General features: G+C 37.9%; 1 protein-coding gene across 2 annotated transcripts; it reads left to right on the top strand.

The window, feature by feature from the left end:
* Nucleotides 1-883: 883 nt before the first annotated feature.
* Nucleotides 884-22,334, top strand: Tbx22 (T-box transcription factor 22). Of its 2 annotated transcripts, none has more exons than XM_070040133.1 (9): nt 884-1,007; nt 8,513-8,689; nt 9,293-9,473; nt 10,340-10,441; nt 11,851-11,959; nt 12,740-12,904; nt 13,400-13,464; nt 13,812-13,897; nt 16,749-22,334. In XM_070040133.1, exons 2-9 carry the CDS (start codon nt 8,515-8,517, stop codon nt 17,354-17,356), a joined length of 1,491 nt encoding a protein of 496 aa, XP_069896234.1. In that variant the 5' UTR covers nt 884-1,007; nt 8,513-8,514; the 3' UTR covers nt 17,357-22,334. The 2 variants fall into 2 exon arrangements, with proteins under 2 accessions (XP_069896234.1, XP_069896233.1); XM_070040132.1 differs by having other exon boundaries at nt 11,785-11,959.
* Nucleotides 22,335-22,872: the final 538 nt, after the last annotated feature.

The raw sequence follows: 22,872 nt of genomic DNA, 5'->3' as shown, positions 1-22,872 counted from the left end.
CTTTAGCCCAATTAAACCGCATCGATGCAGATCCAGAATATGTGTCCTCAGGGAGCTTCTCCACTGAAAGATAAAACTGGGTATTACTTTTCTAAGTATCTAAGGGTTTTATGGCTCAAGCCCTTTTCAATTCTCTCTGTACTGCCCCGGAGAAATAAAGCAACAAGTAAACAAATCAAACACGTTCTATTCTGCATCAGGAAAATCTGTCAGCCAATACGTTTCTAGGATTTGCCATGGATTAAATTTACACACATATATTATATTATGGATGCATGTATTTGCATTTATTCCTTTGGGAAATGTAAATTTTATTTATGCACGGAGTGAGTACTGGAACAGGAACCGAACGCTGAGAATTTCTGGGCTGCCCAGGGCACTGAATCGGCTTGTATTCGCTGAACCAGAGTTAGTCGCTTAATGAGCCCAGAAAGCAGAGCAAATCTGCAGATTTGCTAGTGAGCTGTTATTTATGGAGGACAGCAAGTGCTCTCATTTGGGGTGGAAATGGGCCCATTACAGTTTAAGGTCGATCCACTCCTGGTTCCCAGGCATTCCCACTCCCCCTCCTCTCCTCTTCACCTGCCAAGAACTGAACCAGCCTGCAGGTTAGAGTAGGGCCCAGGCAGGCTAGTTTGCACTGGGAGGCTGAAACAAGATTTGGAGGTCCCCAAGCTGGAGATGTCGGAGACTGAAATCAAAGACTGTCATTGTGTGATCAAGGCCAGCCTTTAGTCAAAGTAAATCTCCCGCGTGGGAGAAAGCGTGGGCGGGGGTCCAATCCAGGAGCAGCAAGTCAGGCTCCTGCTCCACTGGCCAGAACGTCACGTTCTCTCTCGCTTCGCTTCCTGGCTCAAGGCTGTCAGTGTCCTCTGAAGTTTGAAGAAGGTGCAGAAGCAGGCATCTTAGGAGCTGAAGAGTACAACTTGAGACGCGGCATTCCCACAACTGAGCCGGCCCGGCTGCCCTCTTGACAAAGAAACCGTTGGCTGCTTGTTTTCTCCCAGGTAAAAACTCCTGCCTTACTGGCCAGGGTGTGGATTTTCTTTGGTTGCCTCCACAGTAATGATTCTTCGCAGCCTCTGTCAATCCTGTTACCTATCACCAAACAAGTCGGTAAAAACGGGGAGGTCCACTTGAAGTCAAAATTGTTGGTGTCATCTTCCTTCATCAGTGAACTTAGGGAGAGACGTTAAAATCGCTACTTGCTAGGGACCCAGAAGTGTTATATTAGCACTCCTCAAACTAAGTGAAGGTTATAAATGGCCTGTCTCAAAGAAGCAGCAATAATATGTCTCCAAGGCTGAGAAACTGTCCTGGTAGGACCCGAAGCCTAGGGAACTATGTAGAATAAGTTTACAGATCCAGGGAGTGAGGGCCAGAGACATGTACTTGTCTTACTGGAAGATGAGGGCTGTGGCTGTCATGAAATTTTCCTAGCTGAGTGTCTAATGCTGAGAGGTGACACTGGCTCAGGGTCTTTCCCAAAGAAATCTAAGCCAGTTTTTTTTAAATAGAAGGATTTTATGAGTTTTCTTGTTCTTGGTTGACTTCAGAAGGGACAGCAGAATGTGGCAAAAAAAAAAAAAACAAAAAAAACAAAAAAACAAAAAAACCTTTGATTGCTTCTTTTTCTCACCAGAACCTGAGTTCAAGATACTGTAATGGTAATACATACACTACATCCATCTGTCTTCAAGCTATAGAAAGAGAAAACAGAAAGCACCTGGCAGTGAAAATGATATGAAGGAGGTTGTTTGGGGGTGGTATTGTAGCTTTTTCAAAGCTCTCTCCTCCACAAGAAGATTTTGCTGAGTGTCACCGGAGGAGAATGGGGAGATGAAAGAGAGACACAGTAAAAGGGAAAAGGAAAACAAAACTGAAAAAGAAAGAAAAAGGGATCTAGAGAGAAAAAAGAAAGAATAATAAATGGGGAAACACAAAAATTGAGGGACAAAAAAATAAGGAAAATTTCAGGTAACAGACAGATAAAGAAGGAAATAAAGGACAATACACAAAAAAAGAAAGGCACAATTAGGGATGAACATGACAAGCACAAACATTGATTATGGAGCCTCATAATTGCCTTACAGAGGCTGGTTTGCTGCTTGGGGAACTTCAGGAAATTCACTGTACATTCTTAGAACTAAGGTGCTCCTCTCAAGTCTAAGGCAATAGCTCTAGTTTATATAAATACAGAGAATATATGTTAGATAAACTCACTGTCACTAAAAAAAAATCCTTCAAGACTGAATTTAAACCCATCCCAAGGAGAACTGTCATAGAGAAAAGATGCTTACAAAGCATTTTCCCTGAAAGTGATTTCTTTTCTTTTTCACTGTTCATATTTAATTTCTGTTGTCAAACTGTGGTTCTGAACAATTTTACTACAAGGATATGTACTTTGACATTAGCTTAAAGTGGAATCTAGTCAATATTTCCATGTTGGCAAGCTTAAAACGTGAGTATTTCTCCTGACCTACACACACATCCTCTAATTTTTCTCCTATGTAATAGCCATCACATTTTGTGTCTAGGCTCTCTTTTGATGTCTTAATGAGAGTTTGGCTAGAAGAAAGTTTTCTCAATAGGCATTTTGTGATGTGTTTGTATGTACTGTTAAAGTGAGCACATGTATCTATGTTTAAGTAAATCTTAGGGTTATATTTACAATTTTAGATTACTTACACTATGACAGGGTTATGAAAGGTGGCCACCAAATATCTGTCATTGCAATTACTCAGGTCACTATAGGTAGGCTACCTCCACACTTACTCTTTTTATTGTTTCTTTTTCTTTTATTAATTTATAATGCTCCAAGTTAGCCAAGGATAAAACACATCTTCATGATGAGAGGAAACTACTAAATTTGAATATTTAAAAAAATATCTACTAACCTTAAGTTAGGAATTGAATGGAAAAACTGGGAACTATTTTTTATGCCTTCGATAAATTTAGTGAGAATGAAAAACATTTTTGAAAACAAGCCTTATGTTGCAATTACTATCAAAAGGAAGAGTTTACCATTGATTAGAAGTTTGTGGACATAATATAATATAGGAGAATACTTTTTTGTTTGCAACGGATATTTTGGCAAGCATAAGTATCTTGTCCTCCCCATGAGAAGAACACAATGAACACAGATAAGAATTTGCCTCTCTACTCTTTCTTCTCCTACTCTGCCTAGGAACAAGGACTACAAATCTCTGCATGCATAACTCAATTACTGTATGCATGAAAGCACAGCATTTCTTGAAAGATCACAGTGAATATAGCTCACCAGGAATTGAAGGATCCACTCAGAATTTATTTAATATTAATTAAGCCAGTTCCCTTAAGTCTTTGGAGTGACAACACCGTATGTTAGTGGATTTTTACTAATGTGATTAGATAATCATATAAGAAGAACATACACTTGTACTGAATTGGTAAAATATCAAAATATATTGTTCCAAGAATCATTAATGAAATCAGATTCTGCATTCTATCAGACATGTTTCCCAAGGACTTAAAAACACACAAATACAACCTTTTGGTCTAATTCATTAGTTTTATTTAATAAAATAGGTCTCAAACATATTCAAGAAAGAATGATTTCCCTAAAGACACCTGCCCTTTTGAATCTGCTTGATAATTCTTCCAGAGGTTGTAGGCTCCAACATTGCCCAAATTTCTTCTCCTTCTCTGTGGCCTCAAAGGTTTCTTAGCTGGGAAGCGATACAAAGATTAGCACATTCTTGATGTTAACTTCTATTATCTCTTTAATGTTGGAAATAGTTATGAGTGCTTATTATGTTCTAGGCATTATGCCAAGGAGTTTGCATAAATTATTTTACTAGATTCTCAGATACATACAACCACTTACAGAAATATACTCTATGGTGGAGGTACTAGAGGTAAAAGCTTAAAAGACAGTGACTTACTGCCAAAAACAAAACAAAACAAAACAAAAACCACCTCAGAATGTAGTAAGAGTGAGAATTTGAATCAGGTCAGTTTGAATCCAAAGTTTCCATACTGCTTGTGTCTTAGCCCTATTTACTATCATCTTAGGAGGTCTTGTAGGAATTCAAATTCTACATTTAGATATTCACCTTTGTATGTGGGGTTTACAATTCTGAGAGAGTCTGTAGGTTATAATTTCCCTATTAAAAGAACAAGATGTACTAGAAAGGGAGTGAAAAAAGAGGAGAGAACTGGAGATCAAAGTGATCTTCCAATATTTTTTTTATCAGCATAAGTATATTTTGTCAGAGTTCTTTTGTCTACAAGTTAAGAAAATCAAGCTGGAATTCACTTAAACAAGCAAGGACGATTTATTTCTTTATGCAACTTAGCAAAATCAGATACTCAAATGATACATAGAGGCAGCTGGCTTTCTGCATTTCTTGACTATACTTACCTCAGTACTCACTCAGGAGAGGCCTTTCCCCGTAATGGCAAAAAAAAGTAGTGAATAACTTACTGCAGATTCACAATCTACAATCTTGGAACTATGTCAAAATATCTTAATCATCAGGAGTAAAAAGTCAAGGAAGAGCAAAAATAAGAATTGAGGCAACAGTTTCCATCATGTTCCAACCTGTTCTGCTTCCAAAGTAGCATTGGGTATCCAATCCATCTCAAAGCTTTTAATTTATTCCATTGTATTTATATTATAAACACATGTATATACACATATATACTCTACATATATGAAAAATTAATTTATCATTTATTTTATCTCAAATTGAAAGTGGGATGGAGGATCTCATGTTGCCTGTCTGGCAACCCTTTAGTTTAATAAATACAGGAGAGTACAATTTTTTTTATTTCAAAGAGACTTAGTTCTCTTTAAACATAATATTTTTTCTTCAAAAAATCCAGACTGTATAGATAGAAGCCTAGTGAGGCCCTGAAACTTTTCCAGTAGCATGACATATTTTTCAGGAACAACATTTTCAGATATTCTGGCTTATAGTGGATATCTATGCATATACACTTTCTATGCATATACACTTTATAAGAGGTAATATTTTCATGACACACTGTTTCATATATGTGTTATATATGTGGCTAGTAGCAAAATATTGGGGCTTATTAGACATAAAATGGCTTTCTGTAGTCTTAAAACAAGTTCAAGTACCATATTCAAGATTAAATCTAATAAAACACGTGCCTTTCAAGATTCGTTTATCTCTTCTCTATCCTTCTTGATATTGAATAGATTTTATGTGTATTAACCATACCTTTTTTGTGCCACACTGGGGCTTGAATTCAGTGTCTGTGGGCTGTACCTTACCTTTTTTGCTGAAAGCTGGTGCTCTACCTCTTGAGCCACACCTTTCCTTCTAGCTTCTTGGTAGTTAATTGATTATAAGAGGCATAAGGCCTTTCCTGTCAGGGATGGCTTTGGAACTGTGATCCTCAGTTCTCAGTCTCCAGAGTAAGTGGGATTAGAGGTGTGAGGCACTGGGTGCTACACTAAAAATACTTCTGTAATGTGAGCTTCTGTGAATCCCAGTTTGTCTCCGGGTGTTGTATTGCCATTCCATTGTCAAAAAAATCTATCATAAAAGTTTAAGTACATTTTTTGGAAACATAAACTACTTAAAAGAGACTTTCAGGTGTAGGGAAGTAAATACTGGTATCAGCATGTGTTCCTCAGACCTTCCCTCCTCAAGGGTGGGGAAGCCTGACAGTCTAGTACTCCAGCAACTGAACAGATTACCAAACTAGTTCTGAGATACTGGACTTTTTCCTCTTAGATACAAGTTAACTGGAATTAGTTGCACCTTACACCAGAACAATTGAGTGAGAGAAGAGCTACAGTTCTTTTTAATACCATACAGGTGATAAAATAGGAATGGGGAAAGTTTTATTTACACAAATAAAAAATAGTTCTGGGTGACGAAATTATATGCATGTAGTAGGTATTAAGAAGACCTTTCTTGTAAGAAAGGAATATAACCTGATATATGTTATTTACTTCATTTAAGAGACATATCATATAGCAGATAGAAGTACTAGAGCATATATGTGCTAATGATCTCTTACCTGAATTTCACAAAAATTTGTTCTTAAAAAGAACCTTGCAAAGTAAAGTCTTCCCTTGCCACATAAAGTAATGTCCTGCCTTAGGATGGTAAATTGAGCTAGTATTTACAAGCAAGAAAATTTCCAAACTAAAAACACTACTGCAAATGCTACATGCTATTTAGCAATTTAAAATTAATCAACTATTGACTTCTATGATTTTGAATTGTGTCTTTTGGGTAAGAAATGCAAAGGCTAAAATATATCTTCTGAATAAGTGTGAATAGATGAATACTCCCTATTCCTACCTTAATGCCTGAAGTAAAAAGGAATTATTTATGAACTGTGGTAAAGGTCTTATCCAGAAAGGGCTACTTTCCAAAGCCAAGTGCCTTGCGCACTGGAATTGGCCTTGTTCTGTGAGCTTCATTCTACCTGTCCAAGATAGAGATAGTGTCTTGCTACTACTCTTTTCAGTAACATTTAATCTGTGACTAAACCTTTTGCAATCATAGCTAAGATCATAGAAGACTTACAAACATTCTCATTTACTTTAAGATGTCTGTCTTTGGCTTAATATCTCATCATCACTATAACTACCATTGCATGGAAAATGTAAGCAGAGTACATTTGCAGCTAAATGACTGAAATTAAAAAAAACTATACAAGACTTTACTGTCAAATTCCAATATTGAGATACTGTGATTTAATACTTATTTTATTCTGTTTTAAATGGAGTTGGATTGGTTTTCAGTGCCATGTGTGGGGGGAAACCTGTGAGACTCTTCTAATAAACTAACCACCAAAAAACCAGAAGTGCCAATGTTGCTCAGGTGGTGAAGGCTCCAGCCTTCAGCAAAAAAGCTAAGTACAGCATCTAGGCCCTGAGTTCAAGCCCCAGGAGAAAAGACCTTCTGGAAATGTGCAAATTTCATTAGTTTAGATGCAGTCAACCAGAGTCCAGGGGCCCCCAGTTCCTTATTTCTGTTGGAAAGAGCATGACTGGATCACATGGACACAGACATCCCACATCTGCATGTGTAAATGTATTCCTAGGAAATGATAAAGTCTCCTTCTGACACAAAGAACATCTTTATCCATTTTAAAGCAAAGCAAAACCTGACTGAGGAAGATATTCCAGGAGATGCTGGAATCAATTATTGAATCATAACATGATGAGATGTACACATTCTTGGGAGCAAATGCCCTGTTGTGCTGCTAGTGGCCTTGACGTGTGTTTGTTAATGAACCTGGGTGAATATGAAGAAGATAAGCAGATCCAGCAGAAGAAGGGCTTGAAGAAGTAGATTTGCTCTTATCTTCCATGGTGGCATCTGGGATCCTCCTCATGACTTTCTTGAGCCTTCATTACTAAGAAAAAGAGAATCCACGGACACAACTGGCCACTTAGTTTGAAAACCAAGCTACAGAGCAAATCAACTCAGAAAGCTTGCACTCCTTTCTACTTTGCCCCCCCCCCCCCCGTGCTGGGGAGGGAGGGAGGGAGGAAGAGAGAGGGGGAGGGGGAGGGAAGGGAGAGGGAGGGAGAGAGAGATGGAGAGATGGAGAGAGGGGAAGAGAGAGGGAGAGGGAAAGGAAGGAGGGAGGGGGCGCACAAAAGACATTAATATATTTTTCTGGATCTGGTTAAGTAATATTTGCACTTTTGTTGGGCAAGTGGCCCCTCGTGGGCAATTATTGCACATTTCTTTGAGTTTTACAATTTAATGCAAACCAGTAACCTTGTGTCTCCTTTTCCTCCTCTTTCCTCCCGCCTGTTTGGAGCCCTTTTTCAACCAACCCCCAACCCCTCCTCCCTGTCAGACTCTGAAATGTCACTCACAGTGCTTTTTATGCTTCCAACAGTTTCCAAAACAAATACCGGAGGCTGTGACCGGCTGGTATTCAGTCAGTCGGGTGCAACACTATCTCCCAATCCAAGCGGCCTCAGCCGCTATTGGCGGCAGGTCTGCTCCCTAAAAGGCCTGCCTTTGCCAATCTCTGCGCTCTGGCAGGTCCCAGAAACAAGGGATTTGAGGACTGATAGTCCGCATATGTCTACTGGGAAGCCAGAAACAAGGGATTTGAGGACTGATAGTCCGCATATGTCTACTGGGAAGGAGAAGACCGAAAAAGGAAGGGGGACCAGACTCAGGAAGATTTAGACCCTAGTTTACTCTTCTTTGTTTTAGTCTAAAGAAAGAAAAAAATACATGTATATATAAAAATCACACGCGCGCGCACGCGCGCGCGCGTGGGCACACACACACACACACACACACACACACACACACACACACACACACACACACACACTCTCATAGAGGAATTTTGTCCTTGAGTACCAATCCAAAAATTGTCTTTCAGATTTGGGAATTATTTTTTTTTCCTGCTTTCTTTCCTTGCCTATCGCTTGCGTCCTCCCTCGTCGTCTCCTCCCTCCCTCCCCCAGCTCAGGCTGAAACTCGGCTGCGGACACTCACTTCTTCCCCTCCAGGGATGGCTCTCAGTTCTCGAGCGCATGCCTTCTCAGTGGAGGCCTTGATGGGGAGGCCCAGCAAAAGAAAACCACGGGACCCAAGAGAGGAGGCGCAGCGTGAGTTTCTGGAGAAAGAGGGCGGAGAGGAAGAGGAGGAGAGAAGGAGCTGCGCTGCTTGGAAGAGCGAGCTGCCCGGTGAGTATCTACACGCAGCCCCAATGCCCCAAGCCCGTGGTCTGCGCTGGCTAGATCCACAGTTCTCTGCCAGGCTCGCCACGCTGTGGGAGGGTGGCAAACTCTACACACAGATGCCCCGTCCAAGCCCAATAGGCTCGTTGGGGGCCCTTGGGACAACTTGGCCACCTGACTGTAAGGAACATTTCTGAACTTCTGAAAGGCGCGCTGAGGAACGCGAGTTCCTTTCGGAGTGCAGGGTAGAGTCGCACAGGCTTGTGGAGGAGTGAGACTCAGATCAGCTACACAGCCGGGAGAGCCAAAAGGTGGCTATTCTTCGCTCTGAGAAGCGGGTGCGCTCCCAGTATGCAGGGAGATCCAGCCTCCGGAACAGCTGAAGGAGTATGAGAATGGATCAACCTGAAGAGTTGCATCTTTCTTTCATGGGGCATAGCTATAACTTCTCCCCTTTCTGGATTAAAGGACCATAGAGGGTGTTGTAGGGAACTTGGAGATCCAACACCAGGATTTTTGGAGATGGGTGAAGGCTTGCTTGTGAGGAAAAGAGAAGGATGTGTAGAGCTTCGAAACTCTCAAAATCGGGGCTATCTCTTTGTCCTGCAGAAAAGAGACCCAAGACAGAGTCCTCCACAGCTGCTCTCTCCAGCTGTGGTGGCCACATCAGCGATGGCAACAACTATGAAAATCTTAGAAAGGATGTTATTCAAGTGGAGCTTCAAGGGTCCGAGCTGTGGAAGCGATTCCACGACATCGGGACTGAGATGATCATCACCAAAGCCGGCAGGTTTGGCTCCACTCAAAGTTTTCCTGAGTAGCGTAAAGTAACGAACGCACAAAAAGCCGTTAATGATTCCATCTCCTTAATGTGGAGACTTCCTTTTTGTACTCTGCTAATTTCTCGAATTCCCCACTCTTCGCCAGACATTAGAAAACGACAGGCCCCTCAATTTACTGTGCTAGGTGTATCCTCCCCAGAATAGTAGATGGTCTATCGATTCTGTCCTGTACATTTGCACTCCCAACACTTCCTTTAGCTCTTGTTTATGTAGTATATGATAGAAGTGGCAAGTGCCCAGGCAAACAGGTGTCAGATATTACCCCCATGTTTTAGGCTGGGACCACTCTTATCTGTTTAAAATAACATAGATACGACTCCAGGACAATCCATTGAACAGTCCCCCCAGGTACTATCCTTGGCCCAAACTATTCTAAGATCTGCCTTTCCTACGCAGGTCCAATGCCACTTTGTATTGCGGGACTACACCTTCATGACAGCAATTCTTTGTTGTTGTTTTGTTTTGTTGTAATCTTTCTCATTTCGACCTTTCTCAAATTTGCCTTACCAATCTTTCTGCTGAAAACTCAGGACAGAGATTTTCTCTTCTACTTTTTCTCCTAAAATTTTTCATATAGTCAAAGGTGGTATTGTGAGGTTATTCTGATCAATTCAGAAATCCTAGACTTCTTCAATAAAGCATGTGACCAATAATCTCTCCTCACATAGCAAATGCCATTTCCTGAATCTGCCATAGAACTGGAAGGGTGTTGTGAGTCTCAGGTTTTCCATGGTGTCAGTATTTGTTCAGGACTTCTTCCCTTTAAAAATATCTCAAAAATCTCTAGGATCAATATCTATTTTCATTCCCACAGGCGGATGTTCCCCTCTGTTCGTGTCAAGGTGAAAGGGTTGGAACCAGGAAAGCAGTACTGTGTGGCCATGGATGTGGTACCAGTTGATTCCAAGCGCTATAGGTAACTAGGTCCATATAGGTTATCTCAATGCCTAGGCTGAGGACAGAGATTTGGATTTTTAGATCTACAAACTGGCAGCACTATTTTTAAAACTGTAACTTTTGTGGAGGGAGGATTGCCTTTCCTTGGGCTTTGAGAGTTGAAAAACAAGCAGGCATGTTCCTCCCCCTCCTCTTGGAAAGCCAGGTCAGTTGGTGCTTTAAGATACTTTGGCCTCTCAGCTTACAGTTCTGGCCATAGGTATGTAAAATGGGGAGGAGCTGGACTCTAGCTGGCTTACAGAAGTGGTTTGAAGGATTTGGGAGTGAAAAATCCTCCTGGTGGGCCCAGGCTTCTGGGGACCAACTGGGGTACACTTATTTGGCAGAAAGCTCCAAGAACAATGCTATGATTTGTCCCAAACTAGTCAAGTGGTCCTAACTAGAACACAAGCCCATATTTGCCCCTTGTTTTGAATTTTACCTGAAACTATGGGCAAGTACCAGAAATTAGGAGAGTCTTCTTACCCTCTGTCTTTGAGTCCTGGACTTAAGAATAGGCTTAAAAGAGACAAATTGTTCCAAAGTTTCATAGCAGCCCAAAAGTACTGTGCTCTGCTAATTTTAACTCAGGAATTCAGTCTATACTCAGCTGTGAACATTCCATCCAGCTTTAAGTGGGGTACCTGGGCCTCCAGCCTGCCTAACCCCTTGTTGGTTTTAACAGGAAGGAGAAAGCCCAGCCCTGAAAATGTACTGGAGCCATGGCCTGGCAACAGTGGAACATGTTGTTTTTGTGACTACTAAGCACAACTGAGAGTTCAAGACTGGAAATGGTTGGGAAATCAACCCCAAGTCTACATTGAGCAGGGTTCCTGGGTGGGGGTTCTGATGCTAAATCTGACTTATTAAAGAATTTGGAGGATGACTAGTGACAATGGGCTGGACAGACTCTTCTCAGCCTCCCACTTCTTCCCTGATTTTCTCAGCTGATGCACACACACACACACACACACACACACACACACACACACACACACACACACACACACACACACACACATATTCTGCGTGTAAAATGAGTTAGACCAATTTCTATTGTGGTTTCTGTGAGGAAATACAAACTAGACATGAAAATCCCATTACATTTTACCTATCCTGGCACTTCATTGCAATTTGATGACATGTACTTATTTACTGTTTGTTTTCTGCCCCCAACACTCTAAAAATCTAGTTGAATCCTGCTACTTGCCTTTGTGATCAATTGGCTCACCTTTGGCTAGGACTTTAAAACCAAAACACAACAACTTCTCAAGTTCCTGGCTTTGGCTAGCTGAGCTTAATGAATACCCTGAACCTTTTCAGGTATGTGTATCACAGTTCTCAGTGGATGGTAGCTGGGAATACAGACCATTCATGCATCCCTCCCAGATTCTACGTCCACCCAGACTCACCCTGCTCTGGAGAGACCTGGATGCGGCAGATCATCAGCTTTGATCGCGTGAAACTCACCAACAATGAGATGGATGACAAAGGCCATGTAAGTGAGCAAAATCCTTCTCCCAGAGGAGGGTGGTGGCAAGGCTCCAGCCCACAGGTCACCCTAGAAAGATCAAGGAAACTTCTCTCAGTCGCACATATTGTGCTCTTTTAACTCTTAACTGTGCACTTGTAAGCAAAATAGGCAACAAATGGCTCCTGAAAACTTCCTTTGGCATCTGAGAATACTGGCATATGGGAATGATAACTGTAGGCAGTTTGAGCCTGAAAGAGATCACTTTGAGCCAAAATGCCTGGTTTGAGAGTGTGGGAAGGAAACTTCACAGGGCTGTCAGGCACCCTGGCTTTCCAAGCAACATTTGGGCTTTTGCTTTCCTGATAGTGCACACAATTTTTAGATGCACACCTTTGAAGTAGAACAGTGAGAGGATACAAGTGGAGGACAGGAATTCAGACTGAAATTCTCATCCAGAGCCCATGGAGTTAGTTTATACTTGTTTCAAAGCTCAGGGAACCAATGGCAGGTGATCAAATCCTGATGACACTTGTACATCACACGGATATCTAGATTTGTAAGCAACAAAGGGCCTCCATTTGGAGTGCAATATGCTACCTGGTGTCACTGAGATGTCTTGCTCTGGAAGCTTTTTAGCGATGAAGGCCTCAGTTGGGGGCCAAATGGCACAACAAAGATCCCTGGATGTGGTTTCCTGAGCCTCTCTGGTTTAGATTTGCTCCATTTTTGTGTGTTTATTAGCATACCATGTGGTTGTGAGATAGGGCAGGTTTTTTGGGCAGCATTTAACCATTTCTCCCTCAGATCATTCTACAGTCTATGCATAAGTACAAGCCTCGAGTGCATGTGATGGAGCAAGACAACACAGTTGACTTTTCCAGGATTCAGTCCCTGCCTGCTGAAGGAGTTAAAATATTCTCCTTTAAAGAAACTGAATTCACTACAGTGACAGCTTACCAAAATCAGCAGGTAAAATGGGTTGGGCCCCAGGCTAGCGGGAGAAGCCCAAAGGGACCTAGGGGTAAAGGCCAAGGGCACTCATTAATTCCATTTTAAATAATGGGGATAATCATAGTTTTATCACATTATCATCAAGTGAAATTTGACTATGTGATGGTTGTGTTACAAGGGAAATATAGCAGAGGGGACTGGAGCATAAAGGAGAAAATTATTCTAAATTTGACTTACACATATGTGTATATTTATTTAAAGTGCCACAATACAGGTTACAGCATTATATGGCTTTTGTAACCATAAGCAATGGTAACAATGTTGTACTGACTTAATTCTCACTCCTCTCTGTCCTTCCTTCTCTTTCTTCCACCTTCCCTCCCTTCCACCTCCGGATTCTCTTTCCTAATTTTCTCCCTCTTTCCACCTTTCTTCCCTCCCCTTCTCTTCCTCTTTCTCCTTCTCCCTCCCCTTCACCTTTTTCCTCTCCTTTCTTTTTCTTTTGAACTATAGATTACCAAGCTGAAAATAGACAGGAATCCTTTTGCCAAAGGATTTAGAGATCCTGGAAGAAACAGGTGAGTAGTATAACAATCAAATCATGCCTAATATATATGTAGCCCATTTTGCAAGTATTCAAAATTTAGGAAACTTGTTCAGAGACTTAAATTTGCTAAGTTTTGTTACTAGTGAATGGTAGGAAATGAGTGCGATGTCTCCCAAACCTTGTTTTCTGCCACTGTCTCCTTTAACTACCTTTAAGGTATTTGTTATCCTAGAACCATAGTTTTTATTGAATTTTCTTTAGAATCTAGCTATAAACAAAAGCCATTTCAGATAATTATAATAAAATATAAAAAGTGTAGATGATCATTACTTTCAAGAACTGAATTCTGGGATTGAATAAAGCTAAATCTTTTTTTAGGGGAGTATTGGATGGGCTTTTGGAGACATACCCGTGGAGGCCTTCACTCAATCTGGATTTTAAAACCTTTGGTGCAGACACAAAAAGTAAGCAAATTATATCATAATTTAACATATAAATACAATAACAATAGTCAGAACTCTTGTAGCAAATAAAATGCAAGGAGATAAGTAAATGTCAGATAAAGTATGCTTGCAAGCAAGTGAATGAATGCATATTTTATTGTGCTGTTGAAGTAAAAGGCACAAAGGGAGAACTGGCATGAAGGGAAAAATATTGCTGTAGTCATGGTGGATTTATTGATATGTTTCTTCTTGATTGACTCTAAACCCTTAGCTTCATATCTCATCTGGATTCTTGAACATCTGAGTTTATCAAATTTAGGATCTGTAGGGTTTGTGGTCAATTTGTGTCCTGATTTACAAAAAATGTTAGCTATATAAATGAATGTTTTATATTTAATGAGAAAATTTCAGCATGTATTTAAAAGTCTTTGTAAAAATTGTACTGCCACCTAGCTCCAATCTTTCTTTGTGTGTGTGTGTGTGTGTGTGTAAAAGTAAATGACAAAAATAATACTAGATGATCAAAATGAATTTATTTTTTGCAAGTAAATGTATATTTTACTCTTGTTTTCAAACTCTTAGAAAAGTCATTGAACATCTGATTCAAAGCAATAACAGTAGATTGTGGGGGTTATAACATGTAAGGTAGCATATTTGATGCATATGACATAGAAACTGGGAAAACAAAGTATAAGTATACTCCACTACTATAAAGTTCTTACATTACACATAAAGGAGTATAAAAATACTTGAAGATAAACTCTAAGACAAAGATCAGTACTACGAATAGAAACAAACATTAAAAAGGTAGCTCATAGACCATACAAAAATAGAACATTGTCTATATCTGGCATGGATTGTATCATTTGCCTAATTGTTTCTCTTATATTTTCTAATATTTAAAATGCTTTAAACAAACTTAAAAACAGAAAGCAATAGTATTTTGATGTACTCACGTATTACATATTTAATTCCATTTAAACATATTTATTCAAACATCATTGTATAGGGTAAAAAGTATTTTTACCAGAATGCCTTATCTAATTATTATGATGATTTAGTCATAGAGTGTACTATCTGAAGACAAATATTTGTACATTTGTGATGCAGAAAGTTAAGGACTATGTGATTATATCTAACTACAACCTTATTAATCACTACTTCTCCATTCGTAGTCCTGACTATATTGATTTGATCAATATTAACACTCATTTTTAATATTAATTTAAGTGATATCGTCTAGGCAGCATGCTTTAAAAACTTCCAACACTATGTAATGTTCAAAAGAAATGAACACCACTTTAAAAAATAACTTTTAGGTGTTTTATTGAAAACTATGCTGATGATAGATTAAGCTACAATACACACATAAAAGACTATCAAACTTGAAGTCTAGTTGATAACCTATTGTTTGAATTTAAATGTGTTCAAAACTGAGGTTTAGAATCTTGACATTTTTGGACCTTATAATTATCCCTGATTTGGGGCTGGGAAGGTGGCTCAGTGGTAGAGCGCTTGCCTTGCATGCCTGAGGCCCTGGGTTCGATTCCTCACCACCACATAAGAAAAAAGAAAAAAGCTGGAAGTGGTGCTGTGGCTCAAGTGGTAGAGCGCTAGCCTTGAGCTGAAGAGCTGAGGAACAGCGCCCAGGCCCAGAGTTCAGGCCCCATGACCGGAACCCTAAAAAAATATTATCCCTGATTTTAAAGCTGCAAAGCTATGTGGATCCTTTCATCCCTATCTTGATATTTCTTAACTTGAAAATTTGTCTTCAGCTCTTGTTATAGTGATTCATACAAGTATCTCCATGAATGATTTTCTTATATGAAAGCTGAAGCCAAATGCAGTGGCTCATATCTGTAATCCAAGCTACTTGAGAATCAGGACAGGAAGGCAAAAGGTTTGCAGCGAGAATGTGCAAAAAACATGAGAATCTGTCTTGATAAACAAGCTGAGCATGGTGGCATATGCATGTAATCTCAGCTACAGAAATATAGGTAGAAGATTAAAGTCTGAGTCTAGCCTAAACAAAAAGCAATAGATCCCATCTGAAAAAGAGTTAAAGCAAAAAGGGGTAGAAGTATGACCTAAATGATAAGATTGCCCAACAAGCATGAAGACCTGATTTCAAACACGAGAAGCATTAAAAAATTAGCTAGTGGTTGTAAACATGCTATATTCACTTACCAAAAGTTATTTTCATATGCATTTATCTTAGACTGATGCACTCTCTGAAATCCAAAATAATGAATTAATTGATTCAATTCATTGAACTATCTTAAAATTTAGGAAATGAAAACCTAGATTTGCTGGGTGCTAGTAGCTTATACCTGTCATCCTAGATACTCAGGAGACTGAGATCTGAGGATCATGGTTCAAAGCCAGCCCAGGGAAGGAACGTCCATGAGACTCTTATCTCCAATTAACCACCAGAAAACCAGAAGTGGATATGGCTCAAGTAGTAGAGAGCTAGCCTTGAGATGAAGAGCTTAAGAACAGTGAGCAGGCCCAAAGTTCATGATCCACAACTGACAAAAAAAAAAAAAAAAAAAAAAAAAAGAGAAAACCTAGATTTTATTCCCAAGAAGTTATTGAATGAGTTGTTCACTTGGAATTCTTTAAATTGTTGTACAAACATGATTCAAGACCCTAATACTATCATGTTAAATGTTCAGTAAGTACATGCGTCTCAGTAGTAGCGCTAAAAATAATAGTATCTCTACTATGAATGAATAAGACCTTTCTCAAGGAAAACAACTAAACTTACAAAGAAAGCTAATCTAAGAATGAAGCAGAAATGTTGATGGATATGAGTTTTGATTCAACAGGAAACATCAAGTTCTTTATTCATTGGCTGCATTCTCATTCACAGGTGGAAGTAGTGGCTCATCTCCAGTGAACTCTAGTGGAGGGGCTCCCTCTCCTTTAAACTCCATGCTTTCTCCACCATGCTCTCCACCTACATTTCACTTGCCTACAAGCTCCCTTGGAATGACCTGTCCAGAAGCCTATTTGTACAACCTGCCATTTTGCTACAAGATTTGTCCAACTAACTTCTGGCAACAACAACCTTTGGTCTTACCTCCTCCTGAATGCGTAGCAAGCAACAACAGTGCTCAGTCTTTAGCCCCACTCATGATGGAAGTGCCTATGCTATCTTCTCTGGGACTTGCCAATTCAAAAAATCATTCATCAGAAAACTTCAATGGGCAGTATCTACAAGCACCTCATTCTGCAAATCAAATATTATATGGATTACAGGCACCTGGAAACATTTTCCAATCAAACCCCGTTACCCCAGAAACGATTAGTTGCTCTTTGGGTCCATCCTATGGCTATTATAAGTACAACTTCTCTATGCCCTCTAGGCTGATGAATTCTGCCAACCAGCTCAAAGCAAATGGCAACAGTCAAATTTCTTTTAGAGAAGGCAAATGTAATCATGCTCATTGGTATCCAGCAATCAATAATTGTCTTTAATGAAACAATTCTGTTTTAAACACAATTGCATGTAAGCACCTGTTTTCTTGGTATTTAGCCAAAGAGAGGTCAACAGCTATTGGGCTTTAAAAAATCCTCATTATCAGACAGCATCACTGCTATGCTTTTAACGTGCCTTATTAAATGTTCACAAGAACTTGGGTATAAGTCAAATGTGGCCTACGAAAATATCTGACTATAGTGGATTGGGCTTCAAAATAAGTATTTAATAAATATTTGATAAAATAGCACATCAGTGAAGATTGATGTCAGGTGACTGGCTTCTATATCACTTGCCTCTTACATATTGAAAGTGATTTAAAGAAGATAGATGTCATTCCTTTAAAAGCAGAAACTGACTATGAAGATTGGTTTCTTTGTAAATATATATTAGCAATTATAGAAAAATTGTTTAGTCTACACTTTTATACTTTGCTATGGAATAAATACTAATTTCAATTTTAAGGTGAATATATGGACACTAACTTTCAAATCTTATTTTTATTATTTTTCCAGTATCAGCCTTCAACTTAGAGCCTTGTGCTCTTGCTTGGCTTTCTTGCTCATTGCTGGCTGGCACTCTATCATTTGAGCTATGCCTCTAGTCTGGGTTTTTGCTAGTTAATTGGAGATGGAATCTTGAGGACTTTTCTGCCAGGATTACCTTCAAACTGTGATCCTCCAGGCCTCAGCCCCATGAGTAGCTAGGAATACAACTGTGAGCTAGAGGCACTTGGCTCAAGTATACTTTTTATAAATATTTGTAACCTAATGAGTATTTAATACTAAAGAAACAGAAAGATCAAATGAAAAGGAAAGCATCCTAAATAGAATTTAATATTTTTCACTTTATATTTGGATAGTTATTAGATGGAATTTAACTTATTCTTTAATGAACCTGATATTTTTATGTATCGTTTACAAAGGCAAATAATTTTTTAATTTTCTTTATTTTTATGTTTTGTTTATGTGGCTCCAAGGAATCGAACCTAGGGGTCTCATGCATGCTAGGTAAGCACTCTACCACTAAGCCACATTCCCAGCTCCATGACAAGTAATTTTAATTGTTTAGGAAGACTAAGAAATTATTTGGAGGGGGAGAACATATTTGAGTTTGTAAGAATGAAAATATCATTATATTTGTAGAATTTAAACCCAGACTTGTATACTAGTAATGGTAAATTAGACTAAAGTAGAAAAAAAGACTATTTTAGTTGACAAAGTTAAATTGTTTTCTTTCACTATATCCTAGATTTGTGTAAAGAATTACAAATTATAGCCCATATTCTAGGGCTTGAACTCAGGACCTGGATGCTGTCCCTGAGCTTTTTTGATAAAGGCTAACTCTACCACTTGACCACAGATCCACGTCTAGCTTTTGGTGGTTAATTGGAGATAAGTCTCCAACTGGAGACTTTGCTGCCCAGGGTGACTTTGGTATTTAGCTAAGGAGAGGTAAACAGCTATTGAGATTCTCAGATCTCAGCCTCTTGAGTAGCTGGGATTATATATGTGAACCACTGGCATCTAGTTCTCAACCTGTATATATTTAAGATCAATCAGCTTTTAATTCTTCTTTTGAGTAGTTCTGGCCATTTTATTAAGCCAGAGTATTTCATATCATGATGGCATGACTTGATTTTGAACCTCTAACAAATCTGCTAAGCTGCTTCTGAAGAGTATTGCATAATTTATGCTGTTCAAAATGGCTATTTCATCTTAAATATGCCTTATAAATGTGATTTTCAATATATGAGTTAATATTATATACCCTTGCACATGATTGCACTCAGACCAAATGTTCTAGTGAATACAAATACTATTTGGGAATTAAATTTATAAGATACCTGTTGCAAGGTCCTTGATGTACAAAAATCTGTATTATGTAACTCTATTAAGCCAGGAATTGAAACAACAAGCATTTATTTTTATCTTCTTCAAAAGAGCACAACTCTAGGCTAACTTTAGTAAGGCAAATTTTGACCATCGTGAAAGCTGTCATCTCAGATTGCAATGAAATGTACTCTGAGGGTTTACATGGGAGAACCTAAGTAATTTACAAGAGAGAATTTAGCTGAAAACTTAAATCTTTGAGTTACTTCTCAGTGATTACGTAAGAAAAGGCACTTATTTTGTAGCGGATCCATGGTGTATATGCCCTACGCTTTCTATTTCAAATAATTATTCTAAATGTTACGAACATGAAAGTGATGATATATAATTAGACTAGAAATGGTAACAAGTTACACTAGCAATGGCAATTTTAAACATTAACTGCTAGAAACCATTTCGTATAATGTTCCTAAATTATTGTTTCACACTTGAAAATAGAGAAACTCTTCATAGAAAATTATATATTAGAGGAGCTTCAAGCATTTAAGGAAGTAGTCCCCTTCTTCTGAGTCATGTATGTAAATATTAATATCTTTGCCATTTTCTGTGGAATAAATTCAGACTATGCTTATGGAAATACAACAAACAACAAAACCTAGGAATTCTACTTTTAATTGTCTTAACTAAATGTTAGGTGTGCGTTGAAAATCTACAAGAATCAAAAGCTATTCTGGCTAGACAATGTGAAATGTGAATAAAAGTGGCCACATGAAACTTAACAAATAATTTGAATCGAATAATTGAAATAATTTAAAGTTTTCCTTCTGGTCTGGAGATGCATATACATGAGCCACTCCCTGTTCAAAGAAAACACCAGACTACCTTTATAAACACTATTCTTAATTTGACCTGGCTATATTACTTATCCCAAATAAACCTAGAGAAAATAAACTTTAGATAAATTCTGTAAGTTTTATATCAAGTCAGGAAATAAGTGAATGTTACTTTATCCTTAAAGACTTCAGCCAAGCCCAGACCTGTAGTTAGAGTCCCTGTTCAGGTTGGTATTAGTCTGTGGAACAGTCAAACTGAAATCAAGGATTTAAAGTTTGGGCTTTGTTACAAATAAAGATCTAAGTGGATAAATCCTCTATTTATTGCATCTGAAATACCAATATAAAACTTTAGATGATGGAAGTTAGGACATTAATCTCTTTAATACCATTATTTATTTTCACTACACAGGGTGCCAAAAGCTTTCTGGAGAATACATATGGGAGTCTAAAACACAACTTTATATGATTTTAGGTTATGCAATTTAGGGCCTTCAAATTATTGAATATCGATGCTTCTATTTAGTGTACTACAAAAATAAAGAAGCTTATTAATGAAGGCTATAAAGAGAGATGTTCATGGAATTTCACTGCAATTAGACATGAATTCCAGGAATGGACCTCACTTCATTCTTTTGTGAGATTGAAGCATGTCTATGGCAAGAAAAAAAGTGAACTGTGAGAATCAGCAAGTGACAAGTCTTTGGTTCATCAGAGTTGTATGTGCTGACAACTTGACAAAGGTGCCAGCAATCAATAAATATTACAGAAGATTTCCCTTCCATTCTGCTAATCAATTCTATGCCACACCTTGAGGGAAATCTGGCACACATAAACAAGTAATATGTATTGAACAGGTGTGCCTGTCAGATATGTTGGTTAAGCCAGAACGTAGTTGAAATTAGTGTTTTGTATAAATGCCTAAAATATATTTCACAAAACCCTATATACATGTTAAAGACAAATTTAGATCTATTGAAACAAGAGTTATATGTCTGTGTATACAATAGCATATTATATACTGTAGTTGTTTCCTCATTAAATCGTACTAACAATTCTTTTTCTTCTATGTTTATACAGTTTGATAAATTTCAAATGTCACTGATACATACACATACACACATATGTGTATAATGTGATATATATGTATATACACATATATATATTATACAAATACACACTATAGTGGAATTCTAGTTTAAGGCTGTTTTAAAATAATTTACACTGCGTTGCCTTTGATCTTTCCATTTCTAAAAAGAGATGGTGCAAGTAACCCCTACTATTTTATAATTATGTTCACTGTTTTCCATATATACTTACATTGAAACATTTGAATATATTTAGAAATGTCTAACTGCATGTACTGTTCTCTGTGAATCAAATTGACAAGGTGGAAGTACAATGTTTTTACTTCAATTTAGAGATACATTGCCTTTGTGCTGAAATACCTTCAACTAGCCAAAATAACAATAATATCCTGATATACAGCAACAGTTTACCAGTTGATTTCACTGGAATTGGACTTGTTTATTGGAGTAGCTTTAAACAAACCAAATGTATAGCTTAGGCATTGGTGGCAGCAGCTTTGATATAAGTTCCTTGGTATACATTTAATCTTCCTGGTTTGGTCTGTAATTAAATGATAATTTGCATTAAACTGTGCAAATAAACATGGTTTAGATGACAACATAAAACAGAACCAAAAGATATCATAGAACATTTGAAACATATCCCATATTAAAACTATTTACATGTGTGCTTCCAGCCAAATTTGGACATGCTGTTTCAATAAAATATTGAGAAGAAAAAAAAACTCTAGTATCATTTCCTTTCAAAGTTTCAAATGTTCATGTTTACAAATTTGTACTTCACATTAATATGTAAACATACATTATAGTGAGCAGATGTACAGAGAAGAGCTACAGGATTTTTCCACTTAGCAGTAATGTATTTACATGTCTATTGGCTTTATTTTTAACTGCCTAAAAGTTACAGCATTTAAAGTTAAATATAATAGAAAATCCTAAAACTGTAGTACAATACATTGTACCAATAAACATTTTACTTAAATTGTCATATTTTTGTTATTGTTAAATTTGGCAGAATTTTGAGCTGTGTTCTAAGACTACATACTTTATGTACATGATGAAAAGTAATCTAATATTTTAGTTGTAAAACTATTATAAAAACTCAGTAGCTTACTAGAACAAAAAAGAAGTAAAATCCTGTTTATAGTAGATAAAGTTAATGTAAGATTTGTTTACTAACTTCATATATTTAATTTTTCCTTTATTTGAGTTTCATATTTCTTTTGTGTCATAAAATTTTTGTGAACATCCCACCAATTTTATTAATGTATAATTATACTGTATTTGCTTCTTGTGGAACTTTGCAGCAACAATAAATAGATTACTTTGAAAGGAGCATGCTTTCTCTCCAACAAATATTGAAGTAAAAATCATTATTCACTGCTTTATCTACATTTTATACTTGGCTTTATTTAAGGGAACTTATATACAAGCAGAGTTTGACTCAAGCAATGTTTGTCAGTCTCATAGCTATATTTTGTAAAACCAAGATTTTATCTTCTTACTTCAGTACTTAGTACTACATAAATGGAATTAGGATAAATTAATCTGGTGTTTGCACTCTGATGTTGCAGCCAAATTCAGAAGGTCTCTGGATGTATTCCTCTCATAAGTAGATGTTAGACATAAAATATAAAAATATATGTAAACTCATAGAGTATCATATGTAGATAGACAAATGGATATCAATCCATGTAAAGCAAGGTATAAAAAGAAAAAGAGCATTGGGAAGCTGCAACATGTCTTCACTGGAGTGTGAGTA

Source organism: Dipodomys merriami, unplaced genomic scaffold (genome assembly GCF_024711535.1).
Source record: "Dipodomys merriami isolate MVZ:Mamm:240054 unplaced genomic scaffold, mDipMer1.0.p SCAF_3, whole genome shotgun sequence".
Taxonomy (NCBI): Eukaryota; Metazoa; Chordata; class Mammalia; order Rodentia; family Heteromyidae; genus Dipodomys; species Dipodomys merriami.
Note: the sequence above shows the minus strand (reverse complement) of the source record. Positions and strands in the feature narration are given on the sequence as shown.

Bases quoted from the DNA above. Each gene is read 5' to 3' on its own strand.
- Tbx22 (XM_070040132.1), top strand. From the start codon at position 8,515: ATGGCTCTCAGTTCTCGAGCGCATGCCTTCTCAGTGGAGGCCTTGATG. The intron at 10,442-11,784 runs GTAACTAGGTCC...GAACCTTTTCAG, and splicing joins GTTGATTCCAAGCGCTATAG to GTATGTGTATCACAGTTCTC. The intron at 12,905-13,399 runs GTAAAATGGGTT...TTTGAACTATAG, and splicing joins CAGCTTACCAAAATCAGCAG to ATTACCAAGCTGAAAATAGA.